The following is a 19,246-nucleotide window of genomic DNA, read 5'->3' as shown; positions in this document are numbered from 1 at the left end:
GCTGCCCTAGAGAGGCCCTAGAGAGGCCCTCGAGAGGGAATTTGGCCTGCTCCTTCACGCTGCCCCAGGCGTCTTGGAAGAGGTGGGGGCACCCACGCTTGACCCCACCACAGGTGACGTGCCAGTCAACTGCAAGTGCTGTACCCACTTACATTAGCGGGCTGACACGAGGCCTCACTCAATAAAATTAATGCCGAGCCTCTTGCGCGTTCCGAGATTCAGTGGTGCACGGGACGCCCACCCCGCAACTTGCTGACGTCCAGGAACAGGGCAGGGTTATAAGAAGGTACAAACGTCGTGCGTATTGAGGGACAATTCTATATGCACGGCAAACCGTTCGTTTTCAACTGGTTCGTGGAAATGCAGCGAAGTAAATGCACATGTCCACATACACGTGCACCCCGTGCTCTCTTTTAGCCCCGCCCCCCCCCCCACTTCCAATACGCTATCATGTGCAATAACAGTGACTTGCGCACAAACACGTCCACGTCGACGCCTACGAGCACCTCGTGCTCTCTTTTAGCCCCGCCCCCCCTCCCGATACGTTCCATTCATTGGCTACCACATTCTGATAAGCTCCCCCCCCCCTCCTCCCCCTTAACTTGTATTTAAGAGCTTGCATCTTGGAATCCCTGCCTCACTTGATGCATCAAATCTGGCCGTGACGGTCCCACCTGATGACGGAGACTTGTGTTGCCTCCGAAACGTCGTTATTTTATTATTTTTATTAATTTTAATTTCATTTTTTACCTACGTGACTTCACCGAAAGAACCAAGAGTATAAAAGAGAGATAAACGGCCGCCGGGGGATTGGGAGGCGAAGCGGCGCCGCTGACCTCGACGTCGGCCGCCCACCGGCCGCCCCGGCGGAGGCCGGCGAGCCGAGTGGCGCAGCGGGACAGGCGCTGCAGGCCGTAGAGCAGCGACTTGGGGCTGGGCACGAGGTTGAAGGGCACGGGCAGCGTGCGGCCCTCCTCGAAGTACGAGATCCACAGCTTGGCACGCGCAAACTTCCACTCGACGTCGGCGTCGTCCTGCCGGGCGCGGGGGGGACAAAGAGCGTTGGGTTGTTTGCGGCTCATGCCACGCTTTACAACTGCGCGCGTTCACTCGGAACATCGCCCTGCGATGGTTACTTTTCTTACAAACACATTTGGCTAAGTATGTCAAACAGTAATGGTAGAGCACGTATATATATAAAAAAACATAGCATTATTTTTAATGAAATATATATATTTATTATCTTAAAATCTCGATTCAAAACTCATTTCTTTAGAACTGCTTCTTGTGTTTAGTTTGTTGTCCTTCTCCCGCACCTCCGATTGTCGCGGTTGGCTACGTACGGTGCGAAAGAAGTTCAACGTACGTACGTACATTACCGCCGTGCTCATGATTCATAGCAAGGAGTCAGGACTCACCAGAGGCGGATCTCGAAACTTCCCAAGCAGGGGGTTAGTAGGTGAGAAGTCCCGAAGTGGCAAGCTTTGTAAACCCACGGATTCTCTCTGATAACCATCAACGAAACACAAATTGTCTCTCCCCCATCGCCACCCCCCCCCCCTACTTGAGATCCACCAGTGGGAGGGCGACACCGATGCCCCCCGCGGTACCTCGATCTCCTGGTAGGAGCTGTTGATCATGGCGATGAGCATGTTGAGCAGCACCACCACCATGGTGACGTTGTAGATGCCGAAGAGCACGTAGCCCGTGTTCTCGATGAACTTGTGGTTGTACTTGATGACCACCGAGTCCACACCCGAGAGGCCAAAAATGGACCAGAAGAGGGTCTTAAAGCTCTCCTCCACCCTGCCACGTAGCACCACATCATTGGGTGTGTGTGGGTGTGTGCGCGCGAGTGCGTGTGTGCGTGGATGCGTGTGTGTTTGTGTGCTTAGATCACCCGGCCTCAAATGAGCACCTGGTGCGGTGTGCCACAGTGCTGGCCTTCATAGGTGCTCGCTAACAGCACTTGCCCCAACAATCTGTTGAGGCTACACGGGGGATCGTTGTCTTTGTGCGCGCTTAGGGTGTCTGGTTTGCCCGTAACTGCCAACAATTGACATTTCTGAACGGTCCCATTAAATGAACCATCTGTAACTCCGCGGGGCGGCTCAGTGTCGTCGTGGTTAGCGCACTGCACTGTGGACCCAGCGAGCTGAGTTTTAATCAACGGTTTTATTTAACTTTACTTGTGTTTGTCGTGGTCAAATCTTGTCATCAAAAGTTAGTCTACTTCCTGTTGTCCAATCAATTTCAAATTGTGCACACGTACTAAGATCCGGTGACAATGCATGCCTGTATCGGCATAAATTCATCAATTATTGCCTCCTTTCAAGCAATTGCAATTTTTGTATGGACGCCTCATTATTTATATATATTTGTGTAGGTCAGAATCGGCTCACACAAGAAGCATGCGCCGCGTGTCTCAGGCGCCATTGACGTACTTCTCGACTATAAAGATTTTTTATGTTACCAGGTAAGGCCCCCTGAGCTACGTAGCTCTTTTTCGGAAGCGACCTATGTCCACAAATGACAGCTCAACGAAGTGGCTTATCGCGTGGAGATTTATAGCAGCCAAATACCCTGAACGCGTGATGTTGATTCTAAATGTGGAGGGAAAAATCGGGGGACCCGGAGAAAAATCCACGCCAACACAGGGAGAACATGCAAACTCCAGATATGCAGGCGTCAGGGTCAGGATCGAACCCACGACCTGCCGTATACCAGGCGAGGACGTTAACATCTCCTGATCACTGAGGCCCCTCTCCCCTACGCCACGGTCACCGTTCGTCTACTCACGTGACGAAGGCCTGGTTGCACTTGGCGTCGCGGTAGTAGGAGTAGAGGTTGAACATGCCGATCATGAAGGCCACGAACACCATGATGAAGATGACCATGAACTTGAGGATGTCCTTCACGGTGCGCCCCAGGGAGATCTGCAGAGGGCCCAGACTCTCGTTGGCCGGGAGGATGTAGGCGATGCGCGAGAAGCTCAGCACGATGGCAATGGCGTAGAGGCCCTCCGAGATCAGCTGGGGGTCAGAGGGCACCCAGCGGCTTCTAGCTGCTTGGGGAAACGAGGCGAGAACCACCGCCACTGTTTTTAAATCGAGCTTCAACCAATCAAATCGATGCTTGCGTGTACGGCGGAGCGCGTCGAAGCAATGGCTGTTGGGGCATCCCAGATTGCGCTGGGATAAAATTAAGTTTACATGGATGGCCAACACTTATGTATAATACAATATTTAAGAGGTAAAATATGATCTTTTGACTGACCCACTGGTAGTTTTGAGTCATGATGCCAATGAGTTATGAAACAGAAAAAACACTCTGCCTCATCTGACAAAGTTCAAATTACAAATTTCCGTTTTGAACACGTGGTGCCTAAAATATAAACGACCGATCGTAACCCACCCGCAGTGTTTCTAGGAAGCATTTTGAACTGACACATATACACGCCGTATATATAAATCGTAGTATAACAAGAGCACTGCATTGAGAATTAGCTGTCAGGCAGCCATAAGTGATGAATGGGTGTGCGTTGCTACTGGCAAATGATGGAGCGCGGGGGGGGGGGGGGAGAACACGATAAACAATTGAGCGCTTATATTTGCTCGCTCATGTCAATTGTTATTCCATTTCCACGAGAACGCCGGGAGGGTGCTCGTTCGCGATTTGGAAGCTGGGGGCGCGAGCTGCCGACGTCGCGCCACGGAGAACTTTAATCTGCAGGACGAAACCGCACGGCGGTCGCGGCCCCCTCTCCTGGTCCTCTGTGCGCGGAACGATGAACCCTCCCCTGGCTGTTCCATTAAACACCGAGATTTGGGGGTTCTCGATTTTATATTTGTTTTTACCTTCTCGTTAGTACAATGTTGACCGCTCCGTTCGCCTAAATGTGACATTACATTATGACATCGTTCCCCATTGGAACCTCCTTTGCCATGCTTACCCCGAGCTCTCATACTCTGATGGTGCATTGTCTTTGAGTTGTGCGCCTTTTGGCGTCATCTGGTCCAACACCATGTGAGACTAGGCTCTAAGAAAAGCTGTCTCGAGTGTGGACCAATCAACTTCAAGGACAGTGCATACATTATCAGAGTTGTGTTATTTGTTTGCATTCCGACTGCAGGTATTGTGGTCAATGCAAACATGACTCCTTGTAAAAAAAAAGGTGTCAGTTTTGTTGGCAGATAAAAGGGTAAAAAAACAATTATAATATGACATCGTTGTCATGAACTCATGTTATGCACGTGCTGTGAGCATAATAATGGAGGGTGGTAAGTCTACAAAACACGTGATTTCAGTAATAGCAGTAACAAGGAGACAACGCAAATTTTGTCAGAGTATGCATGGGTTTTCCTGTTAACAGCGTTTTATAGTTCATATCATGACGTTGTTTCTGCTCGTGTGTTGCCTTCAGTGACATCATTCGTTTGTGGAATTGCCGTGCGATACAATTGTATTAAGAGATTCACGTGTTAGGGGAAATCGCCTGCCGTCCCAACCATCCCGGCTACAGCTCCTCCACACAGAAGGTGCAAATTCTTCCAGATTTCACATCGTGGAGAAACTGGCATCATCGCCGGAGCCCAGCTCTCTCACCCCGCCCTACCCCTACCACTACCCTTACCACTACCCCTGCCACTATCCCTACCACTACCCCTGCCACTACCCCTACCACTACCCCTGCCACTACCCCTGCCACTCTCCCTGCCACCCGACCATGCTCACGATTTCTGATTTATTCCACCGTGTGTGACGAGCGCCTGTGCACGCATACATGCCACACACACGCACATATACACACACATACACACACACACGCACGCCACGCACACGCACATACACACGCACACACACACGCACACACACACATGCACGCCACACACATGCACATACACACGCACGCACGCCACACACACGCATATACACACACGCCACGCACGCCACACACACGCACACACACACACATACACACGCGCACGCCCCATACACGCACATATACACACACATACACACACACACGCACGCCACACGCACATACACACACGCCACACACATGCACACACACGCACACACACACACGCACGCCACACACACGCATATACACACACACACGCCACGCACGCCACACACACGCCACACACACGCACATACACACACACACGCCACGCACGCCACACACACGCACGCACACGCACATACACACACGCCACACACATGCACACAAACGCACACACACACACGCACGCCACACACACGCATATACACACACACACGCCACGCACGCCACACACACACACGCATATACACACACACACGCCACGCACACGCACAAACACACACACGCACACACACACACACGCACGCCACACACACGCACATACACACACACACGCCACGCACGCCACACGCACGCCACACACACGCACATACACACACACACGCCACGCACGCCACACACACGCCACACACACGCACATACACACGCACACGCCACGCACGCCACACACACGCACGCACACGCACACACACACGCGCGCCACGCACGCCACACACGCGCACGCCACGCACGCCGGGTGTAGTAGTCGATCTCGTCCGGGAGGTGGGCGCCGGAGAGGCTCCCCACGACCTGCGTGTCCACGTAGAGCTGCGCCCTCGAGGCCTTGAGCAGCGCGACAAAGCGCACCGTGTACGACGCCACGAAGATGGCCAGCATGGCGAAGTCCAGCAGGTTCCACAGCTGCAGCAGGTACTCCTTTGGGCCCTCGGTCCACAGCTCCTTACACTCGGCCCACAGCATGCCTGGACCCGCAACGCCAAGGGTGGAATATTTTCGCATTGGAAACAAAACGGTTGGCGTGTCGCTTCCCCACGTATATTCCATCGCCAACGAGCAAATCGGAGAGAGTCCGCGACCCAAACCCTGATCTCTAAAACTGGCGGGCAAACTAAGTTTTGCCTCTCCTCCACATCGACCGCTAAACACAAATTAAAGTCATCGGCACCGCACGCGGCGAACGCCTGGAAAAACAACGGCGGGGATCAATGCGCTCCCAACAGTGGAGGTAAATTAAAGCTTCAAATCGATACCCATCATCTCCTTTTTGATGTAGAGTTTAATAAATAAATACATCTTTATTTATTTGGTTGGGAAGCCAAATGCCGCGTCGGATATCCTGGGGTTCAAGAACTTACGATGGAATATTTACGGATTTTGGCAAACGACGAACGGTTTAGGGGCAGCAGCGAGCACGCGCTGCTTTGTGATGAGCGACGCGCCAACGCTGCCGCCGTCGGAGCTCGCAAGAGGCGTGAACGGCTTGAAAAGCGTCAACGCTGCACCACAAATCTAGCAATGAGGTGGCCTTAGCGGATCAAGGAAGCCAACGTGTGCACAAGACATCGGCCCACAAGGAAACAGCGCCTCCTGAGATTGCGAGGTGGCCAGGAGATGGCAGTACAGCAACGAATAGAAGCCATCTGTGTGGAGTTTTTGATGCTGTTTCCTCGTGAGAGCAACTGGCCAAACACCCCAACGCAGGACTCCACTAAGACAGAATGTCGACAAAGAGGTTTCCTGGCTCCAGAGCGTTGTTATGATTATTTGACGAATTCCCTAATGGGTAATGTTACATGAACAATGAAACTGTGGCCAGAGATAAGGGTGCAGGCCTGCAATTTCTCGCTCACACCACTGCTGGCAGAAGGGCCTGCATTAGAGGCAGCTGTAGAGAGCCCCTCTAGAGGGTATTTGGCCTACTCTTCCACGCTGACCAGACGTTGTGGAACAGGTGAGAGTAGCCACACTTGAAGCCACTACACGTGACCTGCCGAATCGACCGACTGTGAAGAGAACACGAAACGCAGCTGAAATGAAATCTATATTTTGACGTAAATGAAAAAAAAAATTGACGACATATAACTGCCATATTTACATTTTGTGTCGGGGCAGCTGCCTCTACTGCCTCCCCTGGGCACGCCTCTGTGTCGTCACGGCCTTGAGAAATGGGGCGCACTATGGGAATAGCATCTACCCCTACCGAGAATCCAGAGGAGGATGAGCATCTCGGTGCAGGAAGAGCAGCTACCCATATACCCGTCTACCCATCTACCCATCTACCCATCAACCCATCTACCCATCTACCCATCTACCCATCAACCCATCTACCCATCAACCCATCAACCCATCTACCCGTCTACCCATCTACCCATCTACCCATCTACCCATCAACCCATCTACCCATCTACCCATCAACCCATCAACTCATCTACCCATCTACCCGTCTACCCATCTACCCATCTACCTGTCTGCCCCTACCGAGAATCCAGGCGAGGATGAGCATCTCGGTGTAGGAGAAGGTGGTGGTCTTGACGCGGAAGAGCTGGCGGGGGTGGTCAGTCCGCGTCTCGTTGGGCAGGAAGGGCGCTCCCTCGAAGCGGTCGGACGCGTTGACAATCAGCAGGCCCAGGAAGACGGAGAAGGAGCAGGCGTGGGCCACGAACTTCATGAAGGGGCTGCGCAGCACCCGGCCCAGCTGTGTCCACGCGCGGTGAGAAACACCTTCAACAATCCCATCCGCTGGACACCTCGCAGCAGCCCAAACCTACGACGCCCGGCGCTAACCAGGCGGGCTGCCGTCCGTGCGTGCGCTAACGAGGCTCGTGCCTGCTTCACTTCGGGTGCCATTATTGAGGAGCGATTTTGGATCAGAACTGGGCTCACGGGGCCTGGATCACGGTGGCCATGGAAACGCGGCAAAACAGAGCAGGGAAAGATAAATCATTAAATATGCTTGGATTATGTAAAACTTTCCAACCGTATTCACGCCAGCCTTGGTAGCAGTAAGTCTGTTGGCTGCGATGAGAGAAGGGGGCTGAGGGAGGATGCATCCTGGGCGGTAAGGCCGGGGCACCACGCTGGCTGCTTTTAGCGCTGGTGTGTTTGTGTGAACTTTAGGAAACCCCTTGATGATCAATTAGTCCCGAGTGACCACGCAACATGATGCTAAAGTTCACTTCATATTGAGACCACCTATTTGAGGGTTATGATGCCCACCACCACCACCCCCGTCCCCCGCCACAGACGGACGGATCTAATGCGTGGTTGGGCCGCGTGAGCGTGAGCGCGACAAGGAGCGCTGGCGGCGACAGCGGCGGCGGTGGTGCCCCACGTACCCGGCTGCACGGCGCCACCCAGTAGGCGAGCGCCAGGAGCGGCATGCACAGCGCCACCCCCAGCACCACGAGGCACTTGACCCCCACGGAGCGCTGCCGGAGCCCCGAGACGTCCTCGTACCAGATGGAGAGCAGCTGCTGCTGACAGTTGGGGTGCGCCACAAACTGCACAGCCACGTTGTTGCGCTCATCAGCATCGTCGTCGTCATCATCATCATCATCATTGTCATCATCATCAAGATTGTTATTATTATTATAATCAATATTATTATTCCTACGATGGTCATCGTCAAGACTGTTATGGTCACCATAGTCTTGATCATATTCATCATCAACATTATTATCATCTCCATTGTGGTGATTATGATTATTATCATCATCATCGTTGAGATTATCACGGCCAACGTCAGTAGACCGACAAAGAGCCGTAAGGTGTTGTTATTATTATCCATGTGTCTGTATGTGTGTGTGTATGTGTGTGTATGTGTGTGTGTGTATATGTGTGTGTGTATATGTCAAGATCGGCCTCTGTGGAGGAGGCTCGTGAAGGATGCTACTGGGCAGTGGGAGGCAGTCGCCCTCCAACAACAACGGAGGGCGGAGGAGCGACGCTCACAACAACGAGCGGAGCACCGGGTGGCTAAAGCACAGCAAGTTGGTACAGTAGGAGGCACAGGTGGTGCATCAGCCAGTCATCTCGGTCATCTCGGTCAGTCGACCCGTGGCACCTGCTGGGTCTGCCCCGTGACCTCCTGCCAGCGGACTTTCGACACTTCACGTGGCCTCAAGGTGCACATGGCCTGGCACAAGCATCGTGGTGACGTCACCGCCACTTAGTGGCGAATGGCGGTTGTTGTTGTTGTATGTGTGTGTGTATGTGTGTGTGTATGTGTGTGTGTATGTGTGTGTGTGTTGTACATTCGCGACGGCTGTAGCCACAAGTCGCCGTCCGCGTAGGCTCACCCACCTTCTTCACCTCAAACTTGATGGACAGCTTGAGGCGGCTGAGTGTGGGCCGCCACTGCCGCCGGCTCCTCTGCAGGGGCAGCGACGTCGCCGGGCCCCCCTGGGCCGCCTCGGTGGTGGTGGCGGCGACGCCGTTGAGGATGGCCTCCACCTCCTCCGTGTCGCGGCACAGGTCCAGTAGCCCCACCACGAAGTCCTTGCACTGGCCCGAGAGCTTCTTGTAGTCGTTCTGCACGCGCACCAAGAGGTCGAATTTCACCCGGCACGCAGTGGGGGGCTTTTTCGCGACCAATGTCATTCGAGATCGAGTTTTTTTTTTCTTTCGGTTAGATCACGTCAATGTAAATGTGCCGTCAAGCCCGCCGCCACCCGACGCGGCCAATTCGTAAGGTTTGTCACGTGGACAAAACGTGCCGATTAGCTATTGCTGCAGAATATCGGTGCGACGATGAGTAAACCCACAAAACTCACAATTCAGTGCGACGTCTCGCTGGTGATTACAACCAGCTTCATCGGGCGATTTGGCAAAATTGTGAGGAAGTTATTCCTGATTTCAGTCTTAAAAGAGCGAGATTATGTCATCACCGTGAGCCTATCAGGTGCAAAGATCAGTGGGGCGTTTATTGTAATCACATACATTACAATGGACTGTTAATCTGAAGATATGCAGGACATATGGTACTTCCAGATGGGCTCATCACAATGCATCACTGTGAGCTGTTAAGTATTTGTTATTTATCTGTTATTTTATTTCTGTTATCATTCCTCTTCGCCCCGTACTGCAAACCCTCACCAGTGCATATTCCACACGTCCTCGTTTCACAAAAACAAATACATATAAAACGTATTTTGCAAGCAGATTCTTAGCTGCAAATCGTCCGGTTGTTTGTACCGATCCCCGAATCTCATGCATCCCCGAGACCGATGCTAAGAGCCCTCAGGGTCTGCTGTTTTGTATTGAAATATTCCACTCTGGCCGACGATTCATCTGCCGCGAGCGTTCCTAATTAATTGCGTTTGAAGATTTATTCCCATTTTATGGGTTGGACAATTTCAAGAATTAATGAACATTTTTTTTTTATGGCCGAATGATATATTTAGGGTTTTTTTTCCTGCCAAAGACGACATGACCCGGAATGCACCCGGTCTCAACTGACCCAGTAAACTAAAGGAGAGTAGCGGCTGGATAGGGCGAAAACGGGCTACCACCACCACCACGACTCGGGGTTGTGTGGTCAGCAGAGGGCAGTGCGGACACATCTCCTCTCTTCCCATCCCATCTCATCCCATCCATTCTCATCTCTTCTCATCACATCTCCTCTCTTCTCCAGAGTGCGGCCACGGAGTCACGTGTGGCTCTCTAAGCAACACGGCCGCTGCCGCGTCGTGTACATCACCACCATCACCACCACGGTGCATTGCGCCTCACCAATTCCAAACAACAAGACAACGTCTCTCCTTGGCGTGCTGGCTGCTGACCCCTAGATAAGGCCGTCCTGCTGTGACTCCCTGCCCCGCTACCACTACCCCGATCACTACCCCTATCACTACCCCTACCACTAACACTACCACTACCCCTGTCACTATCACTACCCCTATCACTACTCCTATCACTACCCCTATCACTACCCCGACCACTATCACTATCACTACCCCTATCACTACCCCTACCACTAACACTACCCCTGTCACTATCACTACTCCCATCACTACCACTACCCCAACCCGTAACACTACCCGTCCTGAACCACCTGTTCTCCTGCCACCATCACTGCACCACCACTTTTAACGGCAACAACAACAGCCCCACTCTTAAATCTCCACCACTTATCGTCCTTCACGTTCAATCATTCAATCGCCGCAAAGCGCCTCGGGGTACGAAGGCGCCAGATACATCTGGACAGGATGAGATCCGACATAGTCGTTGCCCTGCCGCCACAACACCACAGCACCACAACACAACAACACAACACCTGCTGCCACAACACGTGCCGCCACATCACCTGCCGCCACAACACAACACCACAACACAACAACATAACAACACCACAACACAACACCACCGACTCGCCACACTCGAGAGAGACACCCCGCATGCAGCCCCGGACTCCACCTGGAGGAATCATCAACAAGAAGAAGTGTCCATCACGCGCAGGCGCAGTCCGAGACGCGCAAATCTCAAACGACGACGCTGCGGCAGTATGTGCAACGAAAAACAAACGTTGAGCTTCGATTTAAAGCTTTCGTGACTGCAGGGATTCATCTTATTTGTTCTTTCGGTAAAGTCACGTAGAAGGGAAATAATAAAATAAAAACATAATAAAATATTATATTATTATTTTATTATGTTTTATTTTTATTATTTTATTACTTCCATTCTACGTGACTTTACCGAAAGAACCAAGAAGATGAAACGTTAAGTTGTATATTTACATGCGTTGTTTTCCTCTCTGACGTTTGATTGTTGTGTATTCTGTACTTGTACACTGCCCGCAGAGTGTGCGCGCGCGTGTTAACGCGTTGGCGATGTCGTCATTTGTTTATATCGTGTACGAGTGAACTGCTTTGTGAACCCGTGCTAACAACGCGCGTGCGTCTTCTACGCGGCGCGTAAGAACCGGTTCAAGCGCGATTCACGTCCTCGATGGCACTCGGCCGGAGACGATTATCGGTGTTCTCGCCGCGCCGGGTAAAACCGCGGCGTTGTGAATTGGGGTGTTCAGCGATACTCGCACGGCGCGACAGCACACGGGCACTGGTACGGTACCTACGGATACCGGGGTTCCTCTGCAATCACTACAATACGTGTGCAATGACAATAGAGCCTGCACGCGGTGTGACGGGACTAGTGGCCACGGGAGGTAATGACAGGGGAGTCGACCTGCAGTACGAGTGGACTAGTGGCTATTGGAGGTAATGACAGGGGAGTCAGTTGTGAGTGCGAAGGGACTGGTGGCCACGGGAGGTAATGACAGGGGAGTCAGTTGTGAGTGTGAAGGGACTGGTGGCCACGGGAAGTAATGATAGGTGAGTCGACCTGCAGTACGAGTGGACTAGTGGCCATGGGAGGTAATGACAGGGGAGTCAGTTGTGAGTGTGAAGGGACTGGTGGCCACGGGAAGTAATGACAGGGGAGTCAGTTGTGAGTGCGAAGGGACCAGTGTCTACGGGAAGTAATGACAGGGGAGTCAGTTGTGAGCGCGACGGGACTGGTGGCTACGGGAAAGATCGAGAAGGGAGCGTGGTCAGGTGACAGAAGAGGACAGTGGAGTCTGCCAGCAGAGGGAGCGTCCAGAGTCAGCGAGAATGATGGAGAAGGGGGGCGTGGCATCGTGTTGGTATATAAGGGGGAGATGCGCGGGAGACTCGGGGCTGTTGCAGTGGAATCTCTGCCTGATGTCAAGTGAACGCGTCTTCAATGAAGTGCCATCTCCAGAGAAGTGTGTCAAATCGTCATTACACGTGTACAAACTTTATCAAAGCGCGTCCGTTTCGGTAAAGGACGATAATATTTAAAAACTGCCGTGTCCACCGCTGTGTATTTCCTTATGTGCTGCGACGAGGGGTGATTGATGGTTGATGGTGGTGGTGCTCGACTCGGTAGTCCACCTAATGGCGTGACTCTTTGTCTTCATGAGGCCACCATCGGACGTGTCGTCATCACCGGGGATCATTTCTCAAGGAAAATTTTACGGGTCGCCGGTCCACAGGGGACATGGCAAGTGGTCAGTACCCACAGCCAAAACAAAAACGAAACTATTTTTTATTTATTTTACCAGGTTAAGGCCCACTGAGTTATGTAGCTCTTTTTCAGAAGCGACCTGGCCACAAATGATAGCTCAGCGAAGGCGAAGTGGCTTATTATCACGTGGAGATTTATAGCAGCCGCATACTCTAAACGCACGTTTATAAATGTGGAGGGCAAAGCCGGAGGACCCGGAGAAAAATCCACAGCGACCACTGGGGAGAGAGAGAGAGAGACACCGCAAACTCCAAATATACAGCAGCAGGCGTCAGGGTCGGGATCGAACCCACGACCCCCTTGCACACCAGGCGTAAGCAAGGGGCGTACTGGGTGTGGTGTGCCGGGAAATATTTCCCACGCCGCCGAACCGGACAGACCCAGCTGCAGTTGATCACCGATGATAAAAGCTGCTTCCAGTCTCTGCAGCATCTGCTCCTCTGCTTCCAAGAGCAGGGATTTTGTCGATTCAAGTTCGAACCAAAGGCCACACGCCCGGCTGGCGATATGGGCCATTTAATCGGTTACCGTGACGGTATTATTTATGAGGGCTTGGGAATGGCCACTGGGACCTCTGGGGCAGCACCGTAGACGCTACCAGGGCAGGTCTCGAGGGGGTTTTTGCCCGGTTAGCCCAAGATACCCTCCCGTGGCTGATAGACCTTGCGAGATGCTGAGCAATGGGAGATGATGAGCAATGGAAGATGATGAGAAATGGGAGTTGCGAGGAGAGTTTACCAGAGCGAGCACCTACACACACGCCTGTCACTCGTGATGGATGGCCTTGATGATGATCCTGTAAGATGATAATATATATGATGATGCTCTTTGGTTCTTTCGGTAAAGTCACGTAGGTATAAAATAAAATAAATCACGACGTTTTGATTGCAACACAAGCAATCATCGAATTAAACAAATCAGGACGTTTCGATGATTGCTTGTGTTGCAATCGAAACGTCGTGATTTATTTTAGTTTATACCTACGTAACTTTACCGAAAGAACCAAAGAGTATGGATTCCTGCAGTCACAAAAGCTTCAAATCTACATGATGATGATCCAACTTCATTTAATAGAGCACCCTTTACAATAAAATTGTCACAGAGCCTATATAAATGGTGACGACTGTTTTCACTTTGTAAAACTATAATAATACTATTTTTATTTTACCAGGTAAAGCCCACTGAGCTATGTAGCTCTTTTTCAGAAGCGACCTGGCCACAAATGATAGCTCAATGAAGTGGCTTATCACGTGGAAATCTATAGCAGCCAAATACTTTCAACGCATGATGTTGATTCTAAATATGGAGGGAAAAACCGGAGGCACTGGAGAAACATCCACACGATCGTGGAGAAAGAGACATGCATACTCTAAATATACAGGCGTCAGGGTCGGGATCGAATCCATGGCCTCCTGTATACCAGGCGAGGCAGTCAACAGCTCACCATCATGGCGCCTGCAAAAGGATTATGATGATTCTGCACGTGATTTTTTTGATGTAGATCACGAGGATCATGATCCTGCAATTATCATGACGATTCTGATGATTTTAACAATGACTATGCTGTACCAGTGACGAATTGGCACGTTCTGTTTACGTGACAACACTTACTAGTTGGCTGTGTCGGGTGGTGGCGGGTTTTAACGACACATTTATATATTTACGCGATCTAACCCAAAAAAACCTCTACTATGAATGACAATGTGCATGATGATTATCCTGTAGATGCCACTGATAATAAAGCTACCCACGGCAACCCAACACATTGAACCACTCGAAACCAGAACACCACCACCACCAACAACAACTTAAGATCAATTAATTAATTGGTAGACACCACGTAACAATTATCACCCGCTGCTGTGAAAACTCAGCAGGACCCTCCTTAATATATAAAAAAAAACCAATGAGACTAAGTGAGGCTTTCCTGGGTAAAAAAAGCAAAATAACAATCACCAACAACAGCAACAAACTTTACCCACAGATTCTGTCCATCGTGCAACGACCGCCTGTCCACCGCACGCACGCACACACGGGCACGCACACACACAGGCACGGGCACGCACACACACGCACGCACCTTGAACTCCTTCTCGATGTTGGCGAGCGTGGCCAGCTCGTCGCTGAGCTCGAGCGCGGCGAGCACGGGGTCCTCGCTGGACAGCGACAGGTACGCGGCGCTCGCCAGCCCCCGGTACGCGTTGATGCGCGAGCGCGAGTGGCTGAACGAGTCGCCGGCGCGGTGCCGCTCGGCGCACTCGCCGCACGCGCAGAAGTAGTCGTGGGGCCGCTCGATGCGCGCGCCCTTGCGCAGCAGGATGTGCACCACCTCGAACTCCTGGCGGTGCGCGGCCAGCACGAGCGGCGTCACGTCGTGCGAGAAGCGCGTGCCGTCCTCGTCGTACGCGTAGAAGTCGTCGCTCGGGTCCAGCTGCCCACGGGGCCGCGGCGCCAGACGGCGGCCGCCCGCGAACGCCGGGTTGCTCAGGATGGCCTCCACGATGCGCACGTACCTGCCGGCGGGCGTGGCGGCCGTCGTTTCGGTTAAAATCGGCGCCGACCGCCACCCGCGAGCCCGGGTCACGGTCATCCCCGCGGCAACCTCCCCCGCAGATCGAGAGCAAGGAAAGCGGTCCTACTACAAGGCATCGCCATCACTTGGGTGCACGGCGAATCTGTGCGACCGCCCTGGGTCCCGCGCTTTGGGGGGGTGACGGCGGGGGACGCGCTTGTGACGTCACGGTGTCACGTGTTCTCCGGTTTAGTTTGAAGGCGTCGGCGTGATTTGCCCTGGGCACCGCACCCCCCTATGGACGGCCCCACCCTACAGCTACTCTAATCTCCCCGACCCTAAACCCCAACGCGAAGCCCTCACCCATAATGCCTGATCCCTTAACTTAAACCCTCAGCTTAAATACTAACCTTAAATATAAATAATAACCCCAACCATCAACCACCATCCCTACCCATCATCCCTACCCCCTAACCCTAAATCCTAACCCCCCAACCCCAACAATGAAAACTACCCCCAACTCTAACTGTTCACCCTAAACCCGAGCCGTAAATACTAACCCACAGTCACACACCCTAAACTTTCACTGTATTCTATAACCTAAACCCAACTCGAAAACCCTAACCTTCACCCTTACACATTCCTGCGGAGGGAGCTGGTAGGAACGTTGGGTTGCTCGGTCAATGGCCAGGGTCAACGGCGGCGTGGTGTATTCCGCAAATATGCCCGTCTGTGAGGGAGGGCACAAGCCGGCGTGAGTAGGTGAAACGTTGAGTTTTATAAGGGCACCACGGGGTGACAAGCCCCTCCCCACCCAGCCCTACCCCTCCCACATTTCTCGTAGGTATTGTTCGTTTTGAAGCACCCTGTACTGCAACGGCCTGAAGCTATTATAATATTCGTATGGCTTTATAATTCACCCCCTATTTATCAATCATGAGCCAGCCCATAGCCTCAGGGGCTGCGAGGTCTGCAGACCGATACCACTCCACCATCTATCTCCCTGCCTTCTGCCGATTTCAATACCCCCCCCACCCCTCGTTCTTGGCGGCTGCCTGCAGGAGCGATGTGGACACTGACAGCCCTTCGCTGAGTCTCGCAGAGCCCTCAAGAGTCCATGCCAGGGTGTCCCCGTGCTTTGGAAAATGTGTCAAGTCTGTTGTTGTAAACTGTTAACTTTCTTTTTGCACTTGGAATGAAAATGGAGCGCTTGGAGACAAGTGCGTTCACGTGACAACGGACACGGACATTGATGTTGCTGGCCGCCTACTTGCTGTGCTGTGTCTCTCACCGGCATTGATTTCCTTCACGGGCTGACCGTCTCGCTAAGTCAGAGGACCTGCGCCGCTACCTGCGAGCGGTTTTGTTGTGTAATTGAAATATCTACACGTCGTTATTGCGCAAACGTTTTACCGATTTACTGGCGTCGTGGTTGAATGCACTGCGTTGTGCAGGTGGAGACTCCACGCCATGGCTACCAACTCGTGGCGAACCATATCGAGAACTTCCCAGGGGTCCCCTCCTCCTCAGCGGTCCGCACCGTCCGGCGTGGTGGAGAGCGCCGTGGCTTGGGGAGGGCCTTCATCCAGCAGTGGATTAAAGAGGGGCCTGCCAAATATTTTTTTCTTTCTTAACATGCAAACCGTTTTCATTTTGTTTTGTTTTCTGTACTAGTTCCCCTGCCAATGGGTGAACTGATCTTCACCCTAACGCCTCGCAAGCATTGATTGGAAATTAAAAAAGTAAATCAAGCTGCCCGCTGGAGCTGTGCGTGTGTCGAGAGGTAGTTCCCCGGCCCCACCACTCGACTTGCACCGCCTGACCCGCAACGCGATGCCCGCGGACTGGACGGCCCCCCGCCAGTGCCCCGTGCACCGCGCGAGGTGCCCTGGGAGGAGCGGTGGTGCAGCGGTGTCGGCGCACTGAGCTGTTGTGGACCTGGCCCAGTGACCCACTTGAGTTCCAAATTCCCGGCCACGGCGAACGTCAGTGGTGGGCGATATATCTGAGCTGCTGGTGGGAAACACCCTTTCACTAACCCACACCACAATCGCCAGCGTGGTGAAGTATGGCCAACCAACCCCCTCCCCCCCCCAAGGACCGAGAGGAGTTTGGCGGTTTTTATCCATCAGTGGATGACAAAGAGCCGCGAGAATCGAAGAACACAAATCCATCCTCTGTGGTCGACTCCTGCTAGAGCTCCCAACGAAGTCTACGACTGCGTGTGCGAAGGCACTCGGGGTTAGATTCATAAGCAGTGAGTTCAGCGAGGCGTCGGTCTAAGCCTCTCGCCTCATTAACCAACAGGGGAGAGAGGGTAGGGCACAGGGACTACAGTCCCGTGCCTGCCATTGGTATAAACACACAAAGATAAAGATGTCTCGCTTAGGCAGACAGCCTGTTGGGGAAAGTGCCGTTACCGAGCACCTGCTAAGGCAGGGAGAGTGCGGCGGTGTGGCAAACCCAACCCCCAGCCGCCTTTGTCTCTCTCTCGAGTGCTCACGTTTCACACGTTACGTCGGTTACTTCTTCAACAACGCTCAGACCACAGAGAGGAGACCCAGGACCGGTTCTAATATCGCTCGCCTCTGATGTTGGCCGTGGCCGGGAATCGAACTCGCGTCGCTGGGTTGGTAGCGCGGTGCAGTAACCGCTCCGTTGTCGCTCCCCGCAAAGTAGCATCATTGTCGGCAACACCTGCGACCAGTCCACTGCGGGACGAAGGCTTCTTCAGGTTCATTGCCATCTCTGCCGCAGGACTCTGCAGTGGCGAGATGTTATCGCCCTCACCTGGTATGCAGGAGCTCGTGGGTTCGATCCTGACCCTGACACCTGCTGTATATCTGGAGTTTGCATGTTCTCCCCGTGGTTGCGTGGATTTTTCTCTGGGTCCTCCAGTTTTTCCCTCCATATTTAGATTATTTAGATGCTGTAAATATCCACATGACAAGCCACTTCATTGACATATCATTTGTGGTCAGCCAAGTCGCTTCTGAAAAACAGCAACATAGCTCAGTGAGCCTTAACCTGGTTGAATAAAATGGTTTAGTTTTAGCTCATCTAAATCGCTCCATCTCCATGGCGCTAAATTTTTCTCTTTGACGTCTCTCCATCACCAATCTTGTCCCATCAGCCATCGTGAGTCGTGTGCTCGCCCTCTCACATGTTTCAGCAGTCAATGTGATGACTCACATTGCCTTCCTCTGAGTGTGATTATCTCGAGTATGCATCTCTCCACCCTTGTTTGTGTCACGCTAAGTTCTTGTTGCGTTGGCCATGTTTATGATCTGTATGGTTTTAAGCGAACGATACGCACGTGTCGTCTTTGTTAGAGAAGGACCCCCGTATAGCCTTAACAGACTGTTGGGGCAAGTGATGTTAGCGAGCACCTATGAAGGCCGACACGGCACACGATGGGGTGGGTGGCCAGCACCACGCCCGACCGCCTTTGTCTCCCTAGTGGCAATGTTTACACACCGCACCAGGTACTCATTTGAGGCTGAGTCGTCCTAGGGGAGGCCCAGGACCAGTTAAGATAATCGTCACCGGTATTGGCCGGGTCGCCAGGTTCGTAGCGCGGCACGCTAACCGCGACACAAGCGCTCCCCATTTGTAAGCCAGACACTACGCCGACAACTGCACGTGTGCTGACAACTTCCCTTTGTAGCTACATTGGTGCCCTGCTGCTCAATGGTAGATTATTTATATTATTATTTATATAATTTCTATTGTTGACAATCATTATCGGTGTATTTCCCATTGTTGTACACGAGTCTTGCGTGGGTTATATTTATCACATTTATGTTGAGCCCTGCTCTGCACTCTTCGCTATTGGGTTCCTCGAT

General features: G+C 52.5%; 1 protein-coding gene across 1 annotated transcript in view; it reads right to left on the bottom strand.

Moving 5' to 3' along the window:
- LOC133350073 (short transient receptor potential channel 7-like) overlaps nt 1-19,246 on the bottom strand; it is a 51,556-nt gene that overhangs the window by 4,610 nt on the left and 27,700 nt on the right. Inside the window, 8 exon segments of the mRNA XM_061564066.1 lie at nt 837-1,034; nt 1,611-1,806; nt 2,800-3,064; nt 5,578-5,808; nt 7,325-7,541; nt 8,182-8,346; nt 9,149-9,376; nt 14,970-15,402. Coding sequence (XP_061420050.1) covers nt 837-1,034; nt 1,611-1,806; nt 2,800-3,064; nt 5,578-5,808; nt 7,325-7,541; nt 8,182-8,346; nt 9,149-9,376; nt 14,970-15,402 — 1,933 coding nt within the window.

The sequence above is a fragment of the Lethenteron reissneri genome, chromosome 32 (assembly GCF_015708825.2).
Source record: "Lethenteron reissneri isolate LAM-NWPU_2019-01 chromosome 32, ASM1570882v1, whole genome shotgun sequence".
Taxonomy (NCBI): Eukaryota; Metazoa; Chordata; class Hyperoartia; order Petromyzontiformes; family Petromyzontidae; genus Lethenteron; species Lethenteron reissneri.
This window is presented reverse-complemented; position numbering and strand designations above follow the sequence as displayed.